At 35.8% G+C, this 24,948-nt stretch overlaps 1 protein-coding gene and 1 pseudogene across 3 annotated transcripts in view; both read right to left on the minus strand.

The window, feature by feature from the left end:
- The window catches only part of Dnah12 (dynein axonemal heavy chain 12), a 167,218-nt gene that overhangs the window by 128,374 nt on the left and 13,896 nt on the right, over positions 1-24,948 (minus strand). Inside the window, exons 7-19 of one of the 3 annotated variants that reach the window (XM_070018738.1) lie at positions 24,572-24,730; positions 24,069-24,264; positions 21,820-22,008; positions 21,129-21,285; positions 20,307-20,398; positions 17,291-17,469; positions 15,992-16,127; positions 13,351-13,476; positions 11,344-11,478; positions 10,855-11,048; positions 9,982-10,225; positions 3,761-3,946; positions 2,133-2,333 (exon numbers count right to left, since the gene is read on the minus strand). In XM_070018738.1, the coding sequence (XP_069874839.1) occupies positions 2,133-2,333; positions 3,761-3,946; positions 9,982-10,225; positions 10,855-11,048; positions 11,344-11,478; positions 13,351-13,476; positions 15,992-16,127; positions 17,291-17,469; positions 20,307-20,398; positions 21,129-21,285; positions 21,820-22,008; positions 24,069-24,264; positions 24,572-24,730 (2,194 nt within the window). The remainder of the gene's footprint in view (positions 1-2,132; positions 2,334-3,760; positions 3,947-9,981; positions 10,226-10,854; positions 11,049-11,343; positions 11,479-13,350; positions 13,477-15,991; positions 16,128-17,290; positions 17,470-20,306; positions 20,399-21,128; positions 21,286-21,819; positions 22,009-24,068; positions 24,265-24,571; positions 24,731-24,948) is intronic. The other 2 variants (XM_070018739.1, XM_070018740.1) reach the window with 2 other exon arrangements.
- Positions 2,851-3,475, minus strand: LOC138824575 (large ribosomal subunit protein eL8 pseudogene; annotated as a pseudogene).

A 24,948-nucleotide genomic window follows, 5' to 3' on the forward strand; every position in this document is an offset into this window, starting at 1 on the left:
AGGAAAATGCAAAGTAAGCAACTTCAGCCCATTTTCAGAGTGTAGACCTGAGCATTAAATAGAGAAAAAGTTGGGGCTGGGAAAGTGGTTCAGTGGTAGAGTGCTTGCCTTGCATTCATGAAGCCCTGGGTTCGGTTCCTCAGCACCAGATAAGCAGAAAAACCTGGAAGTGGTTCTGTGGCTCGAGTGGTAGAGCGCTAGCCTTGAGCTGAATGAGCTGAATTGCTGAGGGACAATGTCCAGGGGTCCAGAGTTCAGGCCCTACGACTGATGAAAGAAAGAAAGAAAGAAAGAAAGAAAGAAAGAGAGAGAGAAAGAGAGAGAGAAAGAGAGAGAGAAAGAGAGAAAGAGAGAGAGAAAGAGAGGGAAAGAGAGAGAGAAAGAGAGAGAGAAAGAGAGAGAGAGAGAGAGAAAGAGAGAGAGAGAAAAAGAGAGAGAGAGAGAAAGAGAGAGAGAGAGAAAGAGAGAGAAAGAGAGAGAGAGAGAGAGAGAAAGAGAGAGAGAGAAAGAGAGAGAGAAAGAAAGAGAGAGAGAAAGAAAGAGAGAGAGAAAGAAAGAGAGAAAGAAAGAAAGAGAGAGAGAAAGAGAGAGAAAGAAAGAGAGAAAGAAAGAGAGAGAGAGAAAGAAAGAAAGAAAGAGAGAGAGAGAGGGAGGGAGGGAGGGAGGGAGGGAGGGAGGGAGGAAGGAAGGAAGGAAGGAAGGAAAGAAAAGAAAAGAAAAGAAAGAAAGAAAGAATTGGAGCAGAAAGAGAAAGGTATGGATAGTTAAATTATCCCTGGTAGAGTTGGCCTGATTGATCACTGTCTCTGTTGTAGTTTTGGAAAGAATTCCGGAGAAGTCGATATTGAAGGGAGGAATCTAGTTCCAATGGGATAATTACTGTTTATGGTTCATTTGCGAGAGAGGGTGTCATAGGAAGTGTTGCTATTCGTTTCTTGAAGGTAGTTTCAGACCTTTGTTCAAAAGATGTTATTGATCAGTCCTGTCCTTCCCAGAACCCAAGATAGCTGCATATGAGAAAAGGACTCAGAGTAAAAGAGATAGATGTGAAACAGAGGCAGGGATGGCAAGCTTTTATCCAACTTTCAGTTAACTTGTGGGCCAAGTAAGAAGTCACTTTTTTTGTTTTGTTTTTAGCAGAAGCAGCTTTGAAGTACCTATTATAACTGAAAAGTCCCAATAACAAAGAATTACTTGGCCCAAAATATCAACAAGGCTAGGATGAGAAGTCCTGCTCTATATCAATACAATTAAGAGAATTGTTAGCCAATGCCAGTGGTTCACACCTGTAATCCTAGCTATTCAGGAGACTGAGATCTTAGGATTGTGGTTCAAAGCCAGACCGGGCAGAAAAGTCCTTAAGACTTTTCTGGAAGTCTTAAGAAAACTGGAAGTGGTGCTGTGGTTCAAGTGGTAGAGCACTCCCCTTGAAGTGAAGAGGTCAAGGATAGCTCCCAGGCCCAGCATTCAAGCCCCAGGACTAACAAAAAAAGAGAGAGAAAAAAAATTGCCAAAAGACCAAGAGAGAAACAGAAACAGAGACACAGAGACAGACAGAGACAAGAGGAAAGGAGAGAGAAAAAGACAGGAGAGAGGGAAACAGAGAGAGAGATTGTTTTCCTTCCAAATCTATCATTACCATTGGAGAAGAATTTACTAAAATGTATTTCTCTTCTCAAAACTGCTAGAGTTAAATGTCTTTGGTCCACTGCATATATTTCTACACTAATCTTTTTGGGGTTTTTTTGTTTTTTATTGTGAAAATACTGTACAGAAGAATGGGTAAGATAATGAGTACATTTTTTATCAAGCATTGTTGCCTCCTCCTTTGTTTCCCCTTCTACACTAATCTTGACATATGCTTCTGTATCTTAATGAGTCAATTTTCTGATCATAGAAGTATTGCCTTGATATAATTTGAATAAACTGTTTAAGAGATGGGTATGTAGCTTCAGTAGTAGAGTGCTCACCTAACAAGAATGAGGCCCTGAGTCTGATCCTCAGCATAAAAATCAAACAAAGCTAGAAATGTAAAGCTATTCAATAAATGGACCTCTGTCCAAGAGAGGAAATATGTAATAAAATTACAATTTTCATAAATGACCAACAGCAGTCTATCATATATAATATACCTTGATCTCTTTCTCAAATGGTTTGATAAAAGGTGAGCCTCTCATTGTCTGAGTTTTTATAATTTGATCATCAAGGATTGCCTGAATCTCATCCACTGAAGAAAGAATACAGACTCCAGTATCACGATACAAACTTATATGAAAAGAAATATCATCCCAAATTGCCATCATTGTATGCATGCCTTTCTCTAAAGAAAATTCCTAAAAGGGAGAAATGGAGAAACAATGGGAAGGAAACTAAGAAACTTATTTCACTTACCTCTTCTAAGATATTCAATACGGATATCATGCACTGCCCTATCATTTCCTTAAGATAATCTGTTACTACAGTAGAAAATCTTTTTGCTAGAAAAAAATTATTATTTTTTAAAATCCTAAAAAAAAGTTTTTTAAGAATTCACTTGCTATAAAAACTACAGTCAATGTTAAAATGCACAACAGAATAAAATACTTCCTGGACTTTCTCTGAAGTACCCTTTCTTGTGGGAAAGCTGCAATCCAATCTTTTCCTTTTATTTCAAGACCTTTTTGTCTAGAGCCATACTTATTCTGCTGGAACACAGATACTTCACATGTATCTAGCCAGGATGATAATGATGGTAATTGAGGAATTACGCATTTATTGGCCCATCTTTTTGCCTTAGACTTTTTCAGCTTGCTAATGTGAACTAAAAATTTGGACTCAAGACATCATCTCCTCTGGGATATCCTCCTCATCTTATCCATCATTGTATTTTGTCCTAATAGCTTCCACCAGAGTTCCTTTGTGTTCTGAGTTAGCCTATGTTGAAGGGAACCCTGGTACACATTTTCCTGTGTAGTAGCTATCCCAGCATGGCCTTCTCCCTGATGATGCAGTCAGGAACCTCCCATCTTGCAACACAGGGCAATAGAATCCACATCTTTAACAATCAATACCAGCTGAGCCTTTCTGTCCTCTACAAAGCCAGTGGCAGTACTGACCTCTTCTGGATGAATAGGTGGTCTCTTAGAGATGTGTCTTTGCCAGCAGCTTTCTTCTCTGCCTAGGCTAACAGGCTCAGCCTCTGCTCTGCCTACTGTACTTGTGGACAAGAGTAAGCAGTTGTGTGGCTGTTTGGCAATCAAAGACCTAGACAAAAGCTTACTTTCCATTGCTAGTACAGGATAGCCCTTTTGGGCTACAGCCAGATGTAATGGGGTCATTTAACAAAGTAGGTCAGATCCCTTTGGGGCTGGATGTTTTATCCAATTAAGTTCTTGGGTTTTTTCTCAAATAGAGGATCTACCACTTTCTTGGCCGCCTGCTTCTCTGTGGTAGCAGAGGCTCAGCCATCTTCTTTGGACATCTTTCCTTTTGGCATTATATGCAACTGGAAAGACCCAATTCAGGATTCTTAATGGAATAATTATGTATTAGTAGCGGCATATCATCTACTCATATCAGAATGAGAAAGAGGTCAAATAAGCAATTTCTAATTTAGATTCTAGGCAAGCAAGCACCTTCTGTGTGTATGCAATGACTTGAATTTATCATTTTTCTGTCCAACTCCTCCTCCTACCATATAATACTATACATTTTAAATAACAATAAAGTAACTATTAGCTTAAACTACACATTTTATTTTTAAGCTAATATTTTTGCTTACCTTGCTTGCACCTGCACTTATCACTTCAAATTTATCTAAGTATGGTGCAAGGTTTAACTTTAGAACTTTTCTTAGTGTAGTACCAGAGTCTGGAGTCAAGTCATAACCTACAATTTCTGACATCTGTTTCCAGTGACGAGCTCTCATGCCTGGATTGCACAGAATGGAGACAGTAGGAATATATTCCTGGTAGCAAAAATATAAACAATAGTGTCATGTGACTTTCAAACACATAGATTTTATCAATGAAGGCTTGACAGTATGAATATTGCATTTATTGTTTAATGTAATCATCTGAGTATGGTCAAAATTTCAATTATATTTGAAAAAAAGAAAAAAGTTCATCTGCAACAATAAGCATGTAAAAATAGCCAAGATAATTATTAAAGTAAAAAAGAATAACCCCTCATTCTTCTTGTTCTGTAAGATATTGAAGTATGTGATAACTATGGTAGTTAAAGCTGTAGAATTTTAGAAATTATAAATTCTTACATATTAACATATATTCTTAAATATATGTACACACGTGAATGGGAAAAAAGTATCTTACCAAAATGCTAAAGTATATCAAATCTTTATCTCTGAAGAATGAGATAAAAAAAATTAACCATCTTCTTGTGCTTCCTACATTATCTGACCATAAAATATGTATTATAACAATATATAATTTAAAGTTACTTTTGTTTGAGAATAAAATAGTTAATATTTTTCTTAAAAGCAGGAGCAAGATAACTATGTTAGTTACTAATTGTAACCAATAGTGTGTTGAGTGTCCCAGCCAGTCCAATAATCTTCATTTAAAAAATCAGGATTACATATTTAAAAATTGCGACTATTCAGTGGCTGGATATTAAACTAATAAAAAAAATTAAGTTGAATTTTCTATATAGATATTCTATAGCCACAGCTAAAAATATACTTAACAAAAATAGCCATTGACAGTAGTAACAGCAACAACAAGAAAAAACAAAACAAAGTACCTGTGAAATCTGTGTGTGACCAAACATGCAAAGCTAGTTGGGAGAGTATTTTAACTTTATTAACTTTAACTTTTTTAACTTTATTAAACAACTCTAAAATAAATAGAGATGTATACCATGACATATAAGTATCAAGGGGTTATTATCTAGGATATATTATTCTAAAATCCCATAAATTAACAATTGTGACAAACAGAACACACATGGAAAAACTGGCTACAGAAAGATTCAAAGTCATAAATAGGAATTTAGAGAAAAAAATGTGAAAAGCAAGTAGTAGAAAGTTCTATGGGGAAAGGATGTTTTGCTCTACTTAGTGCTATATCTGAATTAACTATATAGAATATTACCAACTTATAAAACTCACAGTCAATACTGTTTAATGAAGAAAATACAAAGGTAAGATATAGGTTTTAGAAATTGGAGATGTATACATTAAAATCACATTAATATATAATTTTATATCTACTAGAGTAAAGGAATTAAGTAACCTGTAATATAAAAGCAGGCCTGGATGGGAGTTTAAATTAACAGACAATTTGGCATTTTCTAGTAAAACTAAACCACCATATATTTTAACACTCAGCAATCTTATCCCTGGGTATATGTTCCAGATTGACCCTTGCCTACATACACTTAGAACACAAGACTATAAATAAGTGTTATAGGCACATGAAAATGTCAACCTAACTCACTAACCATCAGTGAAACACAATTTAAAATTACTATGAGTAATAATCTTTATTAAAATGATTATTCTCCAAAAAGATAAGATATGGGCTGTGAAGGTAGCTCAGTGGTAGAGTGTGTGCCTTCCATGTATGAGGCCCTGGGTTTGATTCCTCAGCACCACATAAGCAGAAAAAGCTGGAAGTGGCACTGTGGCTCAAGTGGCAAAGCACTAGCTTTGAGCTGAAATGCTGAGGGACAGCGCCCAGGACCAGAGTTCAGGCCCCATGACCGACAAAAAAAAAAAAAAAAAAAAAAAGATAAAATAGTAGAGATGTGGAGAAAAACCATTATACACTATTGGTAGGAATGTAAACCAATACAACAATTATGGAAAATATATTTCTCAAAAAATTAAAAATAGCCAGGCTCATGCCTGTAATCCTAGCTACTCAAGAGGCTGAGATCCAAGGATCATGGTTCAAAGCCAGCCCAGGAAGGAAAGTCTGTGAGACTTATCTCCAATAGACTACTCAGAAAAATCCAGAAGTGGCACTGTGGCTCAAATGGTAGAGCTCTAGTCTTCAATACAGAGAGGCTCAGGGAAGCACCCACATCCTGAGTTCAGTCCCAGGACCAGCAAAAAACAAAAGTTAAAAATGTAACTACCATATTATCCAGTGCCTGGCTATAATTTTTTGAGAAATATATTTTCCATGACCGTTGAACAGGTTTTATTGTTTTATTTTGTTTTTGGGTCCGGTCGTGGGGCCTGAACTCTGGGCCTGGGCACTCCCTCAGCTCTTCAGCTCAAGGCTAGCACTTTACCACTTGAGCCAATAGTGCATAAGGGTTCCTTTTTCTTCACATTTCTACTATCTTATCTTTTTTGAGAATAATCATTCTAATAGATAAAGATGATTAATCACTCATAGTAATTTTAATTTGTTTCACTATTGGTTTGTGATTTATGTTGATATTTTCATGTAGCAGTAATTTTACTTCTGGGAATGAATCTACAGGAATAAAATCAACATTTTTAAGAGGTTTGTTTACCCATACTTATTGTAGCATTATTAAAAGTAGCCAAAAAAATATGGAGGGGGGAGAAACCCTACCTTCATCAGCTGATGAATGAATAAAGAAAATGAGTCATATTTATATGTACACATAATTAAAATATTATTTAGCCATAAAAAATGAAATCCTGCCATTCATAACAATATAGATACATCTTGAGAGCACTAGGCTTAAGTGAAACAATTCAGAGAAAGACAGATATTGTATGTTTGCAATTATATATAGAAGCTAAAAATGTTGAACTCATAAAAACAGAACAACAAAGGTAAGTACAATAAAAAGATATTAGTAAAAGGGTATCAACTTTTCAGCAAGATAAGTTATATCCTAAAGGTCTAGGGTACAGCATGGTGACTGTATCATTGAATCAAGAAAAGATGAGTGATAAACATTTTTGAATATAACTGCAAAACCTTACTAGAATATAAGCAAATTATACACTTAAAATAATAGAAAATATTAGCGAACAGTAAACTATAAAAAATACTAAGTAAGTACTTTTAAAATACTAGGAAATCTATATTTGAATCAGGAAAGTTTTTTGTTGTTGTTGATTTTGTTGGTCATGGGGACTGATCTCTGGACCTGAACTCTATCCCTCAGCTCTTCAGCTCAAGGCTATCATTCTATCACTTGAGCCACTGCACCACTTCCAGTTTTCTGAGTGGTTTATTGGAGATAAGAGACTCATGGACTTTCTTGCCCCGGCTGGCTTTGAACCACAGTCCTCAGATCTCAGCCTCCTGCGTAGCTAGGATTATAGGCATGAGCCACCTGCACCCAGTTAAGAAAGTATTTTAAACTATAATTCCAAATCCAATAGTCTTAAGAAAAAGATTGGTAAATTAACAACAAAGAGCATATTCAAGGCAAAATCTATCATAAAGTAGCCAAAAAACAAATAAAAAACATTTATAAAAAAGCCTATAAAAAGCCTAGTCTCTCATACTTAAAAATATATACATATACATCACAAGAAAAATATGAAGCCGTTTTTAATGTTTAAAATACTTTTCTTATAATAAGAAAAATAAAAATTACTTTAATAGATTACCAAAAATCTAAAGTGATATTCTGCTGGTAAGAAATATATAAAAATAGATAGATAGATAGATAGATAGATAGATAGATAGATAGATAGATAGATAGATAGAGATCACTTAGAGTTGTAAATATGCCACTTTTAGAAGATAATTCAACTAGCATTTGCTCTTCTACAATTTGCTTTGCTGTTACAAGGTCAAACAATATAAACAATCAAAATACCCATCCATGGAGCTGGGAAGGTGGCTCAGTGGTAGAGCACTTGCCTTGCATGCCTGAGGCCCTGGGTTCGATTCCTCAGCACCACATAAGCAAAAAGAAAAAAGCCAAAAGTGGCTCTGTGGCTCAAGTAGTAGATTGCAAGCCTTGAGCTGAAGAGCTGAGGGACAGCACCCAGGCCCAGAGTTCAGGCCCCACGACCGGACCAGAAAAAAAAAAATACCCATCCATGTTGGGTACCCACAGGCTCACCTATAATCATAGCTATTCAAGAGGGTAGGATATGGAATATTATAGTTCAAGGTCTGAAAACTACAAGATTCCATCTCCAAAATAACAACCAAAAGTCAGGGTTGGAAGTGTGGCTTGAATAATAGAGTACCAGCCTAGCAAGTGTGGGGTCTTGAGTTCAAACCCCATTGAGTACTGACAAAAAATGAAAATATCTCTATCTTTAGGGAAATGGTTAGATGAACTATACTACACCCATATAATGAAACATTATGTAGGTGTAAAAAAAGTAAAGAAGCTCTATGTGACAAAAAAATCTACAAAATACATTAAGCAAAAAAGGGAAATCTTTGTATACATATATAATGCTAAATTTTATGCAAAAGAGATGGAAAAGTAATATATATAGTCCCATTATTATATGTTTAACAAAATTCTTTAAGTGTATACAAGAAAGTGGTAACTTGATCATCTGAGTTAGAGATGAGAAAAATAGATGGACAGATATAGACACTAGAACTACTAAAACTGGAACTGCTTTCACACTGCCTTTGGAATTAACTGTAAAAAACTGTTATTACTCTATCTTTATCAGTGAAATAAATAAGAGATGAAAGGCCAAATGTCTTTTTACTCCCCTTTGACTATACAGGGGCTTAAGCTCAGAGCCTCATGTTTGTTAGGCAGATATTTTACCACTTGAGCCACATCTCTCTCTTATTTGCTTAGTTTTTGCTTGGGTAAGTGTGCCCGAAATATCTGTTAAAGGCTTGGTCCCCAGCTCATGGTACAATTAGGAGGAAGTACCTATTTGGAAGTCTTCCTATCATATATTTTGCTTTGTTTGCCACTTCTGGGGCTTGAACTAGGGGCCTGAGCACTGTCCCTGAGCTTCTTTTGCTCAAGGTTAGCACTCTACCACTTGAGCCACAGTGCCACTTCTGGCTTTTTCTATTTATGTGGTACTGAGGAATCAAACCCAGGGCTTCTGCATGGGAGGCAAGCACTCCACCACTGAGCCACCTTCCCAGCCCCTTCCTGTCACACGTAAGCACACCCATGGTAGGGATATTAGAACTCCTCCAATCTTTCTTTTTTGCTCTTCTTTAATTCATTTTCTATTCTCTCTTCTCCATTCTGTTCCTCTACTATCCCCTCTCTGCTTTCTGTCCATAAAGTGAGCAGCTTGCTCTGTCATGCACTCCTGCCACAAATGATATACAGGCCAAAAAGCAATGGGGTCTACTAAGCACGGGCTTCAACCTCTGAAACTGTAAGCCAAAATAAACTTTTCCTCTTCTTACATTGATTGTCTCAGATATTCTGTTAAATCAATAGAAAGTTAAAAATTGTATTATACTGTATCATAAAAATGGTGTAATCTGGAGCTGGGAAGGTGGCTCAGTGGTAGAGTGCTTGCCTTGCATGCATGAGGCCCTGAGTTTGATTCCTCAGCACCACATAAGCAGAAAAAAAGCCAGACGTGGTGCTGTGGCTCAAGTGGTAGAGCGCAAGCCTTGAGCTGAAGAGTTGAGTGACAGTACCTAGGCCCAGAGTTCACGCCCCACAACCAACAACAACAACAACAACAACAAAAGGTGTAATTTTCTTGTTTCCAAATGCTAATTGGGTATCATTTTCAAGACATGTGCAATATGCCATAACAGGTCTAAGAAACTTTCTACTACCCTTTCTTTGATAAGAGGAACTCTTTGTGTACTTATTACCAGACCTGACCTTTTATGTATGTTCTTGTTGGGCTACTCCAAGTGGCTACAATTCATCGTTCAATTAGCTCTGATTAGGTCACAGACTTATCCTTAAACAAATTACAATGGCCAGAGACATGATGTATTAAGATTTGTTTATCTTTAGTCAGATGCCTACTAAGATAATGCTGGTTAAAAGCTGGCCATTATACAAAAAGTATAAAACCATAAAATCAATTCACAACACAAACTTGAGAAAATATTCCAATTCCATTAAATGTGTTTATACCTTAAAAACCCTTATCTGTTCCATTACTGTAGAACACATAGTAATAGTAGGATTTTCTTTTGCTTCTTCTTCAACTTTCTCTTCCATCAGGGATCGTCTTCTTGCTGCTTTTCTTTTTTCTTGCAACTCTTTTTTTTGCTTTGTTTGGAAAAACTTCAGTGTCTTAAAAATTTCTCGGGAAAACTCATCTACATCACTTTCCATACTTTCCCCATTGAGGTCCAAAAACCCTCCATCCATCCACCTGAATTTAAAAAAACAATTAAACTAAGACTTTTGAATTGTAGAGAGACACTAGAGAAGCTTTAGGCTACACCCCTCAGTTTTGTAAGTGAAGGCAAAGTCACATACACAGAGCTGAAGGCAGAGAAACAGAACTAAAACTGTCATTTTAGGTATACTGTACCTGCTAACATATGTATCTAATTACAAATAGGTAACAGACACTATCCAAATAAATATAAGTGAATTGGCTCTAGAATACCAGATACCAGAAAGGTTAGGTGGTCTATTAGCATCATTTGAATCTTCTCTAAGATAATATTTGGTTTTTACTCAAGTAAATGAGTAAGCCCTATTTGTACACTTTTTTTGTCAGTTGTGGTACTTGAACTCAGGGCCTGAGTACTGTCCCTGAGCTCCTGAGCTCAAGGCTAGCACTCTACCACTTGAGCCACAGTGCCACTTCTGGCTTTTTCTGTGTATGTGGTACTGAGGAATCGAACTCAGGGCTTCATGCATGCTAGGAGAGCACTCTACCACTGAGCCACCTTCCCAACCCTATTTTTACACTTTTAACCAAAAAAGTAAAATTTTTATTTTATGTATGCCTTTAATTTTTTTGCTTAATCTATATTACATTCTAGAAATTACCGTTTTTCTGTTCGCTGCCACTTCAAGACAAAATTAAAAAATTTCTGATAGGGTTCAATGGTAACTTTTAATTTATCCAGTTCAGGATAGTTTGTCAATTCCCATTTGAAAAGTTCCTCTTCTTTATTGATAAACTGAACTGCCTCTTCAGAATCCTGAATACGCTTTTGTAGTTGTCTTACATCGATCACATACTGAAAGCAAGTAATTTTCATCTCAGTATTATTATAGAAATGAGATTGTATGATGTTACATAGAATATGCTCCTATTAACTTCACAACATTGCTATGGTAGAAAACCAAAAATGGCTGTTATATCTACTTTACAAATAGAAAACTAAGTCACAAAAAAGATCAATTAGTACAAAACTAAAACATCAAGTAAATCTTTTGACATAGGATATGTTTTCTCCTGCACTTAAAATTTATGCTAAAATATTCTGTATGAATGTATGGTTTGCAACAGCCATTGCCTTAAAGACTTCTCACCTGTTGCATGCGATCCAACTCTGCATATTCAGCAAACTCTTCCATACGGCGTGATTCTTTTTCTAGTTCCAAAATCAGTTTCTCCCTCTTGATTATTAGTTCATTTTCTCTCTTATGCTTAACAGTCTCAATGAGCTGTTTAAAAAACAATTTAATGCTGCTAATTATTGTGGTGCATGGTAAAGAGTTATCAAATAAGAAATGTGAATGCTTTCTAAATAATTAAAACCACCAGATGAAAAATACAAAAGTAAAACATTGTCTTCGTCTATGTGACAGTCACTCACACCTGTAATCTTAGCTACTCTGGAGGCCAAGGATCATGGTTCAAAGCCAACCCAGGCAGTAGAGTCCCTGTGAGACTCTTACCTCCAATTAACCAGTCAAAAACCAGAAGTGGAGCTGTGGCTCAAAGTGGTACAGTGCTAGCCTTGAGCAAAAGAGGTCAGGGATAGAACCCAGGCCCTGAGTTCAAGCCCCTCAACCAACAACAACAACAACAACAACAAAATATATCTTTAATGACTGATAAAAATGCAAAGAAGGGCTGGGAAGGTGGCTCAGTGGTAGGGTGCTTGCCTTGCATGCCTCGCATGGCCCTGGGTTCAATTCCTCAGCACCACATAAGCAAAAAGAAAAAAGCCAGAAGTGGCGCTGTGGCTCAAGTGGTAGAGTGCTATCCTTGAGCTGAAGAGCTGAGGGACAGAGCCCAGGCCCAGAGTTCAGGCCCCATGACCGGACCCCCCGCCAAAAAAAAAATACAAAGAATAGTTGGGCACTTTTGGCTCATGCCTGAAATCCTAGCTACTCAGGAGGCTGAGATCTGAGGATCATGGTTCAAAGCCAGCTAGGCAGAAGAGAATATGAAACTTTTATCTCCAATTAACCACCAAAAAGCCAGAAGTGGAGCTGTGACTCAAGTGCTAGAGTGCTAGCCTTGAGCAAAAAATCTCAGGGACAGTGCCCAGGACCTAAATTTAAGCCTAGGACTGGCACCAAAAAAAAAAAAAAAAAAAGCAAAGAATAAACCATACAGTAAAGTTTTTCTAGGTCTCTCCAAAGTGACCTTCACAACTCCTGTTTATTAATTATATACTTATTGGTTCTAGGACAATAGTAAAGGCTACCATTTATTAAACAAAGTTCATGTATGAGTAACTATTATATACTATACCTACATTATCACAGCTATTATTATTTCATTTCAGAGATGAAGAAATTGAGTCTTATGGAAATCAAGAGGCATATCCAAGGTCACAAAATCACAAAAGATAAAGTCTAGATTAAAGCCTTGGTTTATCTGATTGAAACCCATGCTTTGTATTAATGCTCCATTTTACCTCCCAAATTATCATAAACTGCTTCACATTAGGACTTTTTCAAATTTTGAGCTTTTTCAAATTTTGAACTACATTCAATCTGATACAGAATCCTGAATCTGCTACCTCTTACATCTATGATATTGAGTGAATTATTCAACTTCGCTGACTTTCTTTTTTTCTCATCTATAAAAATAGTAAAAATAGAGAAGGCGAGCAATGCAACAGTGATACAAGACAACATGCTAGAAATGGACTTTACAACTTGGGGGGGAGACTGGGGCAAAGGGAAAGTGGGAGAAAAATGAGGGAGGGGTTAATAATGTTCAACAGAAATGTACTTACTACCTTACATATGTAATTGTAATCCCTCTGTACATCACCTTGGCAATAAAACTAAAAATAAATAACTAAACACTTGTCCTTTATGAATGGTGACTGAAATGAAAAGCACTTAGTTTATGCTCACTATTATTAATTTACAAAATAGTTCTGAGTTGTCTACTGCTAGTTCCCAACACTTGTAAGTTAACCCTAAATGCCTGTCCTAACCCAGAAAGGATATAAATCTTACGATACTCAAGTGTATATTGACACAGAAGTTTTAAAAGTTAGATGGCAAGTAAATATGAATATTAACTGTGCTTAAAATGTCAGAATAAAAAATACAGACTAAAAATATATTTACCTCATCATTTTCATCAAAGATGGGATTAATTTTCTTTGGCCACATGAGGACATTTGCATTTAAAGCTAAGTCTTCTGGAGGATATAGATAAACATCTAAAAAGTAATTCATTTGGCGTTTGGATTCCTACAAAAGAAACCCTAGATGTAACACACCATATGGGAATTCTAAGGCATTATGGAAAAGAGAACAATGTCTAATGTTCTTTCAAATTATTAACTAAGTTTTTACACTTTCCTAATCATAATCACACAGGTATTTCAATAGCTGCAGCATGGATATGGCTTCAAGCCAAACCATTGTACTTTTATACTGGCAAAAAGTTTTCAGTCAGGCACAGGTGGCTTACACCTAGCTACTCACAAGCTACTCACAAGGCTGAGATCTGAGGATCGCAGTTCAAAGCCAGCCCAGGGAAGAAAGTCCCTGAGATTTATCGCCAATAAACTACTCAGAAAAAGCCAGAAGTTGTGCTGTGCCCAAGTGGTAGAGCACTATCCTTGAGCATAAAGAGGCTCAGGGACAGTGCTCAGGCCCTGAAATCAAGTCCCAGAACTGGCAAAAAAAAAAAAAAAAAAAAATTTACTTGCAGCTGACCTAATACAAAAGTACTCTTGGTCCTCTTTATAGATGATTGAAAAAGGTGGTCAAATGTTCAGCATGCCTTGAAATTTTGGATATTAAAGGATTTTTAATTATTTTTAGTCTTATGATTTATTTTGTTTTTCAATGTTTGTTAACAAAGACTTTCTATTTTCAGTATGAGTTCAAATGTAAAATAATAGCTATCTGTGTTTACTGCTATAAAATAGTACTACTTTGGAAAACAATTTTGCCCTAATTATTATATTTTATTTTTTGGTCAGTTGTGGGGTTTGAACTCTGGTCCTGGGCGCTGTCCCTCAGCTCTTCAGCTCAAGGTTAGCGTTCAGCACTTGAGCCACAGCACCACTTCTGGTTTTCTGAGTGGTTTATTGGAGATAAGAGTCTCATGTACTTTCTGCCTGGCTAGCTTTGAACCATGATCCTCAAATCTCAGTCTCCTGAGTAGCTAAGAGTACAAGCATGAGCCACCAGCGCCCAGCTAAAAATGCATATCTTGATGGTAAAACTATAAAGACAACAGCAAGAAGTGATCACTGTAAAAGTCAGAAATATTTGCATCAGGAAAAGACAAGGAATTGTAACCCTTTGTCTTCTGTGGTGTTAGTTCTATTTGTTTCTTTGGATGATAATTATTGGCTATTTGCTTTATAACATTTTAAATTGTATGATTTATCTTCAATATGTGACTTTTTCAGAATAATTTATGGTTTACAGTTTTAAAAGTCTTTCAAACTTCACTAATCAGGAGGCTAAGATCTGAGGATCATGGTTCAAAGCCAGCCCATGCAGGAAAGTATGAGAGACTCTTATCCCCCATAAACCACTCAGAAAAAGCCAGAAGTGGCACTGTGGCTTGAGTGGTAGAGTGCTAGCCTTGAGCACAAAGAGGTTAAGGGACAGTACACAGGCCCTGAGTTCAAGCCCCAGGACAGGAAAAAAAAAAAAGTCTTTGGAACAGAATAAAACTCAAAACAAGAGTTTTGATGATGCTGGGACTTGAACTCAAAGCCTCAAGCTTTTTAGGCAGGTACCAGAATGCTTGTTTCCAGTGCTCAAATTTAAAAATAGATGAGTAGGTATACTATTAGTATACTATTAGATGTAGGAACTATAAAAGAAAGAGTATTTTTTAAAATCATATTGTTGGGGCTGGGAAGGTAGCTCAGTGGTAGAGCGCTTGCCTTGCATGCATGAGGCCCTGGATTCAATTCCTCAGCACCACATAAGCAGAAAAGGCCAGAAGTGGCCTTGTGGCTCAAGTGGTAGAGCGCTAGCCTTGAGCTGAAGAGCTCAGGGACAGCGCCCAGGCCCTAAGTTCAGGCCCACAACCCACCAAAAAAATAAATCATATTGTTGCCAGGTATGGTTGCTCATGCTTGTTATCCTAGGTATTGGAAGGCAGAAATCAGAGGATTTTCCCCCTAGCCCAAGGGGGGAAAAAGTTTGTAAGACTGCTCTTCAATCAACGAGTGGATACGGTGGTGTATGTCTGTGCTTCCGTGACACAGGAAGTACAAAATGGAGGATTACAGTCTAAATCCGCCCAGAGAAAAAGGAGGCCTTATCCTGAAAATAACCAATGACAAAGGCCAGTGAAGTGGCTCAGAGGTAGAACATTTGCCTAGTAAAATGCAAGGCCCTGAGTTTAAACCCCAGTACCACAAAAAGTCCATATTTAAGAATGCACAAAATACTGCTGAAGTTAAAGAAAATCAAATATACAATTATTGTAAAAGCCAAATGGAAACATGTAAAGGAGGGAAAAAAGAGATTAAGGTATGATCAGAAAGTCACAGAGAAAGCCTTCTGGAGTTATCCTACCTCCTGAGCCTCACCTCAGAATTATTTACCTAACTCTCATAAATTCTCTCTCTCTCTCTCTCTCTCTCTCTCTCTCTCTCTCTCTCTCTCTCTCTCTCTCTCTCTCTATCTACCTACCCACCTATCTATCTATCTATCTATCTATCTATCTATCTATCTATATGACATATTTCACAATGGAAAAACAAAAATATGTAAATTAAAGGTTTCTTACCTGGATCCTCACAGCCAATTCTTTTATTCCTACAGTCCGAGCTTTCTCAACATAAGCTATCACCTCCATCATCTCTTCTGTTGTCTCAGGAACTTTTAATGCATGTTCTTTAATTGCTTCAAAATCACTACAAATACTGACATAATACTCTGCTTTACTATACTTATGGTAATTGACACATAATATACTTGTGTTACTATGATTATTATAAAATTATAACTTGGTATCCTAAAAATAATTTGTTCATTTACCAATATATCACACAATATTAAGTTTAACTGATCTAAAAGAATTCACATTGCATCCTATGTCAATAAAAATTGTAAATTTCATTTTTCAAATGAAATTAAGGCATATTTAAGAAATTTTGCTAATGATCTCTTCAAGACAGATGATCCTTCAGAGGACATTTTCTATCTTTTTTTTGGTCAGTTGTGGGGCTTGAACTGGGCCTGGGCACTGTGCCTCAGCTCTTTAGCTCAAGGCAATCACTCTACCACTTGAGCTACAGCGCCACTTCCAGTTTTCTGATGATTAACTGGAGATGAGTTTCACGGACTACTTTCCTGCCCCGGCTGGCTTTGAATCGCAATCCTCAGATCTCATCTCCCTAGCAGCTAGGATTACAGTGAGCCACTGGCGCCCAACTGACATTTTCTTTCTAATTGACCAAAATATAAGCCCCTGAATGAGAGATATTTCCGCAAAAATCGGCAAATAATATGATGAGTACAAGGTAGCCTAATCTGATGTTAAACTAATCTAAGAAATAAGCAAAATGCCCTTTAATGATTCTGCACTTATCCTAGTGACACATATCTCTTGTATCTCAAGTATAAAATTTAAACAGAAACTTCAAGAAGTAGGTGGAGGAAACAGGAGAACTTTTTGTCTGCTTTAACATTATATATTTATAAGGTACAGATATTTTATTGGAAGTAACAGAATTTTCTGGAAATTTTCACAGCTACTATTTTAAATTTTTTTTATTTTTTATTTTTTTTATTTAATTTAATTTTATTTGTGAACATACTGTACAGAGGAGTTATAATTACATGGGCAGGATAATGCGTACATTTCTTACCAAGCATTGCAGCCTCCTCCTGTGTTTACCCTTCACATCCCTTCCCAGCCTCCCCCCTCCCCCCCATCCCAATCCTTCTCCTTTCCCCCCCTTCTCCCCCTCCCCCCCATTTTAAATTTTTAAACTTTAAAAGTTATATTAAACAAAATTATTTATAAATGAACTATGACATTGTCATTGCTATTAGCCTTATTATGGTAATTAATGCTACTTACCACTCATTCTCTTTTCTATGTTTTGAAACTATGTCATTTAATAATAAGTTTGCAAAAGCTTTTGCTTTATTTGTCAAGCCTATCTTCAAATCTTCACAATCCAAAAGCACCATAGGGAAATGAATCCACTGAGGCAAAAGTGTTATTTCTGAGGCAAGATTGAAAAATTTTTCTATAAACTTAAAAAAAAGTGTTTAAATATAAGAGATTAGAAATTTCTAATTTATCATTGATTTTATAGAGCTATTTCATGATAAAATTCTTAATCGTATAATATGAATTCATTCTTTTTGCTAAAGACAAAAATTTTCCCTATGTTTTCCACATTGGCCAAATTATCTAGACAGAAAAATTAGAAGAAGAAAAAAATCAGAGTTAAATGGCATCTCCAACCTAACAGTCATCAAAAATAGAAGCAGCAGAGTAAAAGGACATCTCCAACTTAACAGAAATCTAAAGAACATTTCATCAAAAAACTACTGAATATACATTCTTCTCATAAAATATTTCCCAGGTTGAATTATATGAGTAGTCCACAAAATAAGTGTTAAGACATTTTTAATGAAACTTAAAAATTAAATTTAATATTAAAAAATCTTTTCTGACTGTAATGTAATAAAACTAAAATCAGTAACAAGAATATTATGGAAACTAAGCAAACATAGAAATCAAGTGACTTCCTTTTGAATCACTTAGTGAATTGAAGAAGAAATAAAAAGGGAAATTTAAACTTTTTCTTTAAAAAATGAAAAAAGAGCTGGGCACCAGTGGCTTACACCTGTAACCCTAGGTACTCAGGAGGCTGAGATCTGAGGATCATGGTTCAAAGCCAGTCCATGCAGGAAAATACATGAGACTCTTATCTCCAATATACTACTCAGAAAAAGCCAGAAGTGGTGCTTGGCTCAAGTGGTAACAGCTTACAGACAGCACCCAGGCCCTGACTTCAAGCCGTAGGACAGGTGAAAAGAAAGAAAATAGAGGTACAAGATGTCAAAAGCCATAGGGCACAGCAAAAATAGTTCATGGAGGGAAGTTTATAGCAATCAATGCCACATCAAAAAAGCAGGAAGATCTCAAATAAACAACTTATCAATACTTCTCAAGGAGCTGGGAAGGATGTATTAATATAGGTACATCAATAAACATGATATAACACATCAAAAGTGTGAACTACATCATTATCTCAATATTCATCTGCAGAAAGGCATTTAATAAATTTCAAAATTGCTTCATGGTTCAAAAAATTGAACAAATTGAGTGCATAAGGAATGTACTTTAATTAATAAAGCCATTTATAATAAGATAACAGATAACATAGCGAATATGAAAACCTGAAAGCTTTCTTCTAAGATCTAGAACAAAACAACAGATGCCCACTTTCACCTTTTCATTCACTATAGTACTGGAATTTCTAACCAGAGAAATCAGACAAAATGAAAAATAGGTTTCCAAAGCAGAAAAGAAGATATCAAACTGTCATTGTTTGAAGATTAAATACAGCATATAAAGAATCCTGACCCCCTCAAAAGAAACCTCCACCCACTTTACAAGGAACATGGTCCTTTATTGTCACATCTCAATGCCTTAAAAAAAGTGTCATGTATTTCCAGTGTTGGTTTTTACTATTTCAAATGGAAAGGTAAAACATAGTTACTATTATTCTATGTTGGGTAGGGTGGGGGCAGTTCTTCCTACGTCTTCATAAAAAGAGAAAAGGAGCTGGGCACTGGTGGCTCATGCCTGTATCCTAGTACCTGTAATACTAGCTACTCAAGAGTCTGACATTTAGAGGACTGAGGTTCAAAGCCAGTCTGAGCAGAAAAATCCATGAGACTCCATCTCCAAAATAACAGCAAAAGCCAGTTGGAGAAAGTAGAGCTGTGGCTCAAGTGGTAGAATGCTAGCCTTGAGTAGAACAGCTCAGGGACAGCACCCAGGCACTGAATTTATGCCTCAAACCTGGCACCAAAGAGTTTAAGTCCCAATACTGGGTTGTTTTGTTTTTTTTTTAAGTCAATGGAAAGGAAGAAGATGAAGAAATACAAGCTGAGTTTTAACCAATAGAACAAGGTCCTTTGGAGAGGTAGGAATCTTTTCTTATTCAGTTGCTTTTCTCCTACTACTGCTTCTAAAACTCAAATCCAAGTATAAAATACGTTCATGCCTAAAATCTTCAAAACAAAGTCCAAACTTGAGCAATATTTTCCCATATGACTCCAACCTATATCTCCACCTATCATATTCTCAATTAATCTCATATTCTCTTTTTTCTCTACTATTTTGATTTATTAGATGTTCTCTGGACACCTTAGTACAGTTTGGGTCTTTGTTCATCTTCAATCTCCTTCCCTCCACCTATAAACATATACTTCAAAACAGAGCTTTAGTCCACACAGTCAGTAGACAGAAGCATGATGTCTTCAGTTTCACAAAGTAAAAGCAATCAATCCCTCTTCTTTGTTGTCATGACACTTTGTCCATATCCCCTTTCCAGTATCTGTAGTTATAGTTGTTATTTCTACATCAGAGTTCCAGGCCAAATTTAAGTTCCTGAGCATAATATTTGTGTTGTTAATTTTTGTGAGGTGTCTGAATGTGACAAAGAAATTTTTGTTAAGTCAAAGAATGAATAAATTAATGACTGATGAAATTATGAGGTAAGCCAATTCATTTAGTAAAGTTTTTTTTTTTGGGGGGGGGTCCGGTCGTGGGGCCTGAACTATGGGCCTGGGCACTGTCCCTCAGCTCTTCAGCTCAAGGCTAGCACTCTACCACTTGAGCCACAGTGCCACTTCCAGCTTTTTTCTTTTTGCTTATGTGGTGCTGAAGAATTGAACCCAGGACCTCAGGCATGCAAGGCAGGAGCTCTACCACTGAGCCACCTTCCCAGCCCTCATTTACTAAAGTATTTTAAGAAATTCTATTTACTTTACTTGAAGCATTTATACCTAGAACAGAGAGATCCTAATTTTTTACTAAACAATATTAATTAAAAAATAAAATTACTACTTACTTCTGTATAGTCATCAAAAGTATGATCTTCTGCCTGAAAATTCTCTATCATCTTAACTGCAGTCCCATCCAGGAGCCAATTATATTTTTCAACTGAAAATTAATACTCTAATTTAAAATTGCAATAGCATTGAGTAAAATGTGTTTGCATTATCATACACTAGGGTAGCCTACTCAAGTGTATTTTTGTGTTCGTATTTCTTAAGCCCTTGCCTAGCTTATGTTTGGTGCTGTACCACTTGAACTATGACTCCCATTCCTCAAATATTATATTAATAGAGCATGAACATATATTACTATATTTAAAATAATAGACAGATTAAAATGAGAGATTTAGTCAACTAAGTTAAATGTCTTTTAAAATAAAGTCAATACAAAATCCAATGTTTTTAAGCTACTTAAAAAATAGATAATGTCACATAACAGGATTTTTAACTAATAGGCTGTCAAACAACAACCATCCATCCTGATCTCATACACATTTAAGGAGACTACAGACCAGTAAAATTATGCTATCAGCTTTTCAAAACTATTCTCAGAAACTAGCTTGATTTTATTAACTTTGATTTAGAATTTTCCTTATTCCAAGATCTCTTCTTTCTACCCTTTATCACCTTGCTTCCATTAATATCCATTCATCATTTGAACTGCTTAACAAAATTCGATTCTCCTTGGGTTTGATCCCTGACTCTACCAAAAGTCACATTTATGCCCATTTCTGACTCTTCATGCTCTTTCATAACAGCCCCAGACCAAGTACCTAAGCAAATTCTAGTTCTAATTAAAGTCATAAAAATGTAAATATTAAATATTTCATATATACCATATGCCTGGTAATGTCTTTTTGCACCTTCTAAGTTCTCACATACTGCTTCCTTCACTGTTTCAAGTGCCCAATTTAATATGTGTTCAGGAAGTTCTGTATCAAGATTTACAGGTGGTTGAGATCCTGATAGCCAAGAGGGAACTGTTTGGATACGCTAACACAAAAAATAAAAACATATGTAATAAATATATAACTGCAAACAATCTATATGGAGATCTTATACTACATTTTAACATTCTCTTTAGATTTCCAGGTCCAAAAAATGTAACTCAATGCAAATTATTAGTTTGAAAGTGAATTGCTTATAGTCAAATATAAAAACTTAAACCGATTTTGTTTTCTTTCACTCAAAAATTACTATTAACTATTATTTCAATGCGATCATATTGAAGAACATTGGACAGAACAAATGTGAAGCAGGTCTTGTTCTTAAGAAACTCACAATTCAGTAGTAAAGAGGAGATATGAACAAATAATTAGTTTGTAAATATAAGAAAAGATCAAAGAAGGAAACTTCATCTTCAACTGGAAGATGTTTACAAAAGGAAACCACTTTCTAATTTGAAATATTTCTGGAAAGAAAAGCAAAACAAAGAGATACAAATACTATAGAGATATTCAATGCAAATAAATTTAAATTCTGAATGGAGACATTTAAAGAACATGACAGGAAGGGCTGAGGTAATACCTGCAGAGCTTCAGCAATTCGTTCTACCATTCCCAAAACAACATCTTCCAAATCTTGAAAAGAAGGATAAAATTCTATTCTATCATCATCAAATGTCAATTCCATCGTAAATATTGGCAGCCCACTTTTATCTCTTAGGTCAAAGAGCTTTACAAATCCTTCTACAGTTCTTCGTAAGAAATCCTTTAGCTATATGATATCATAAAATTACTATTATTTTAGAAAGTACAAATTTAATTTCCTAAAAGCAGTAAATTATTGCATATAATTAAGCCATTCTACCAAATCATCTACAGTAGCACTGAAATTATCACCATTAAGCACAGAATATTCTATTTTTTCTTTTTTTTTTTTTTTTTTTTTGTTGGTTGTGGGGCCTGAACTCTGGGCCTAGGCACTGTCCCTCACCTCTTCAGCTCAAGGCGAACACTGCCACTTGAGCCACACCACCATTTCCAGAATATTCTTTATGAATAGAATCTAAAACAATAAATACAACTATATACACAAATCAAAAGTTGTATATAAAATATCAACAATATAAGAACAGCAATCTAGAATTTTCTGCATTCTTTAATAAGTCTGTTCCTGGCAAATAAAATATTCTAGAGAGCCAAGCAATATGAAAACTAGAGATAAGGAAGACCTGATACCTGAAGGTAATATTGTAGCAATGCACATAGAATGTGGTGTACTAAAGCTAGTTCCTATTGTCACAAGAGAGAGCCAATTGTTGAATATCCAATGATATTGCTAAACCTAAGCAACCTGAAACTCACCGTGATGACACTATTTACATAGCAGAAATCATGAAACACTAGAATTCTGGGTGTTTTTCCTTCTGGAGAGCCATATTTCTTTTTTTTTTTTTTTTTTTTTTTTTTTTTTTGGTCGGTCGTGGGGCTTGAACTCTGGGCCTGGGCGTTGTCCCTCAGCTCTTCAGCTCAAGGCGAGCGCTCTACCACTTGAGCTACAGCGCCACTTCCGGTTTTCTGGTGGTTTATTGGAGATAGGAGTCTCACGGTCTCTCCTGCCCGGGCTGGCTTTGAACCGCGATCCTCAGATCTCAGCCTCCTGAGTAGCTAGGATTACAGGCGTGAGCCACCAGCACCCGGCTTGGAGAGCCATATTTCTAGCACACCACCTGATGAAGGTAAAGCCCCTAGAACCTAGAAAGATGCATGATGTGTCTAAGAATAAAAAATGCGTTCCTTCACAAAATCAACTATTAGAAATTCAGGCCAGCCAACAAATGTGGATCTGAATGATCTCTAAAATTACCTTTTTTTTTTTTTTTTTTTTTTTTTACTTCTTACCAAATAATCATTTTCTCTTAAAAGTGGAAAGAAAATCATGTGTAGAGATAGATACTAAACATTTATTCTACTTAAAGATGCAAGGCAAAATTCAATAGAATCTTTAGCGATCTTTACCAAAGGGACAGTTTAAATTCAAAACTGATTTTCTAGCATTATATCATACAATAGTAAAGTTTTGCAACACAATTGCAGAAATTAATATTCTGCATTAATTATCAGTGAAAGATAATAACACTTTTTGTGCTGGTACTCGGGCTTGAACTCAGGGCTTAGCTTTTTGACTCAAGACTAGCACTCTACCACTTAAGCCAAAGTCCTACTTTCAGCTTTTCAGTAATTATTTGAAGATAAGATTCTTACAGTCTTTCCTATCTGGGTTAGCTTTGAACCATGATCCTCATATCTAAGCCTCCTGAAGAGCTAGGATTATAGGTATGAGCCACCAGCACTTGGCAATCAATAACGTTTTGAACTCACATTTTACAGAGAACCAAATGAAAATCAACCAACCTACAATGTGATAACTTTAGAAATAAATTTACTTGTGTAGTGCTTTTCTTAACATACTCCAATAAACCTAGGAAATTACCTTACAGTCTTTAAGCATGAATCAAGTAATTATTATTCATACTATTGACACATATTTTTAAGCTTTCCTCTGTCTTTGTTTATTGGTTCATTTGTTCATTGGTGATGGGAATCGAATCCAAAACCTCATGTATACTAGGCAAGTACTCCACAACTAAGCTACATCCCCAGTCCCACTCTTATTCAGAAACTAAGTACTTTTTGATCAAATCTGTTTAAATTAAAATTGTAATTAGACATACTTAATTCATTTCAATCTAATTAGCACTGTGTTTCATAAAATTTTATTTAAAATAGCAAGTTGATTTTAACAATATTACAATTTAATATATGTATATTTACCTGATTTGACATAAGTATGGAAACACAGTTATAGAAGGACTCCAATTTATCAGGCTTAATGCCTTCTAGTGATTCTTTCTTGACAAAGAGATTTATAACATTTGGATACCATGTGGTCATTATCTTTTCTTCTGCTTTCATAGTTTGAAGTGATAAGTCACTTTTTAGTGTGTCACAATCAATTGGGCCTCTATCTCTATTTATTAGAAAAATAAAAATGAATTAAACAAATTCTAGAGTGAAATATGATAGGATTTTAGAGGCTTCTTGGGTAGGGGGTTTGTTTTGTTTTGTTTCATTTTGTTTGAGTAGTGCTGAGAATTGAACACAGAGTACCACATACATAAATCTGGTTTTAATAAATAACTATTGAAATGGAAAAAAACTTAAATTCAAATATATAAACATTTTGAACATTTATGAATTATTTTAAAGTTATGCAGACAAAAATAAATGTTAAAGAAATATTCAAACTTTAAATGTTAATCAATACAAAATTTTACCTAATTCCTGTAAAGTCCAGCAAAACTTTATCAGCAAATGTTTCATAACCAAGGTCCAGTAATATTTTCATAGTTGGATGAACAATGTGCAAATTAGCTAATATTTGATTTCTTGCATGCACATAGCTAGAATGCCATGGTTTGGAATAATCTAGACCTCTGGAAAAGCAAAATATGATTAAACAATATATACTATATTTTAAGAAATAATTCTTTTTTTTGGGGGGGGGCTGGTCGTGGGCCTGAACTCTGGGCCTGGGCACTGTCCCTCAGCTCTTCAACTCAAGGCTAGCACTCTACCACTTGAACCACAGAACCACTTCAGGCTTTTTCTGCTTATGTGGTGCTGAGGAATCGAACCCAGGGCCTCATGCATG

The sequence above is a fragment of the Dipodomys merriami genome, unplaced genomic scaffold (assembly GCF_024711535.1).
Source record: "Dipodomys merriami isolate MVZ:Mamm:240054 unplaced genomic scaffold, mDipMer1.0.p SCAF_13, whole genome shotgun sequence".
NCBI classification, from domain to species: domain Eukaryota; kingdom Metazoa; phylum Chordata; class Mammalia; order Rodentia; family Heteromyidae; genus Dipodomys; species Dipodomys merriami.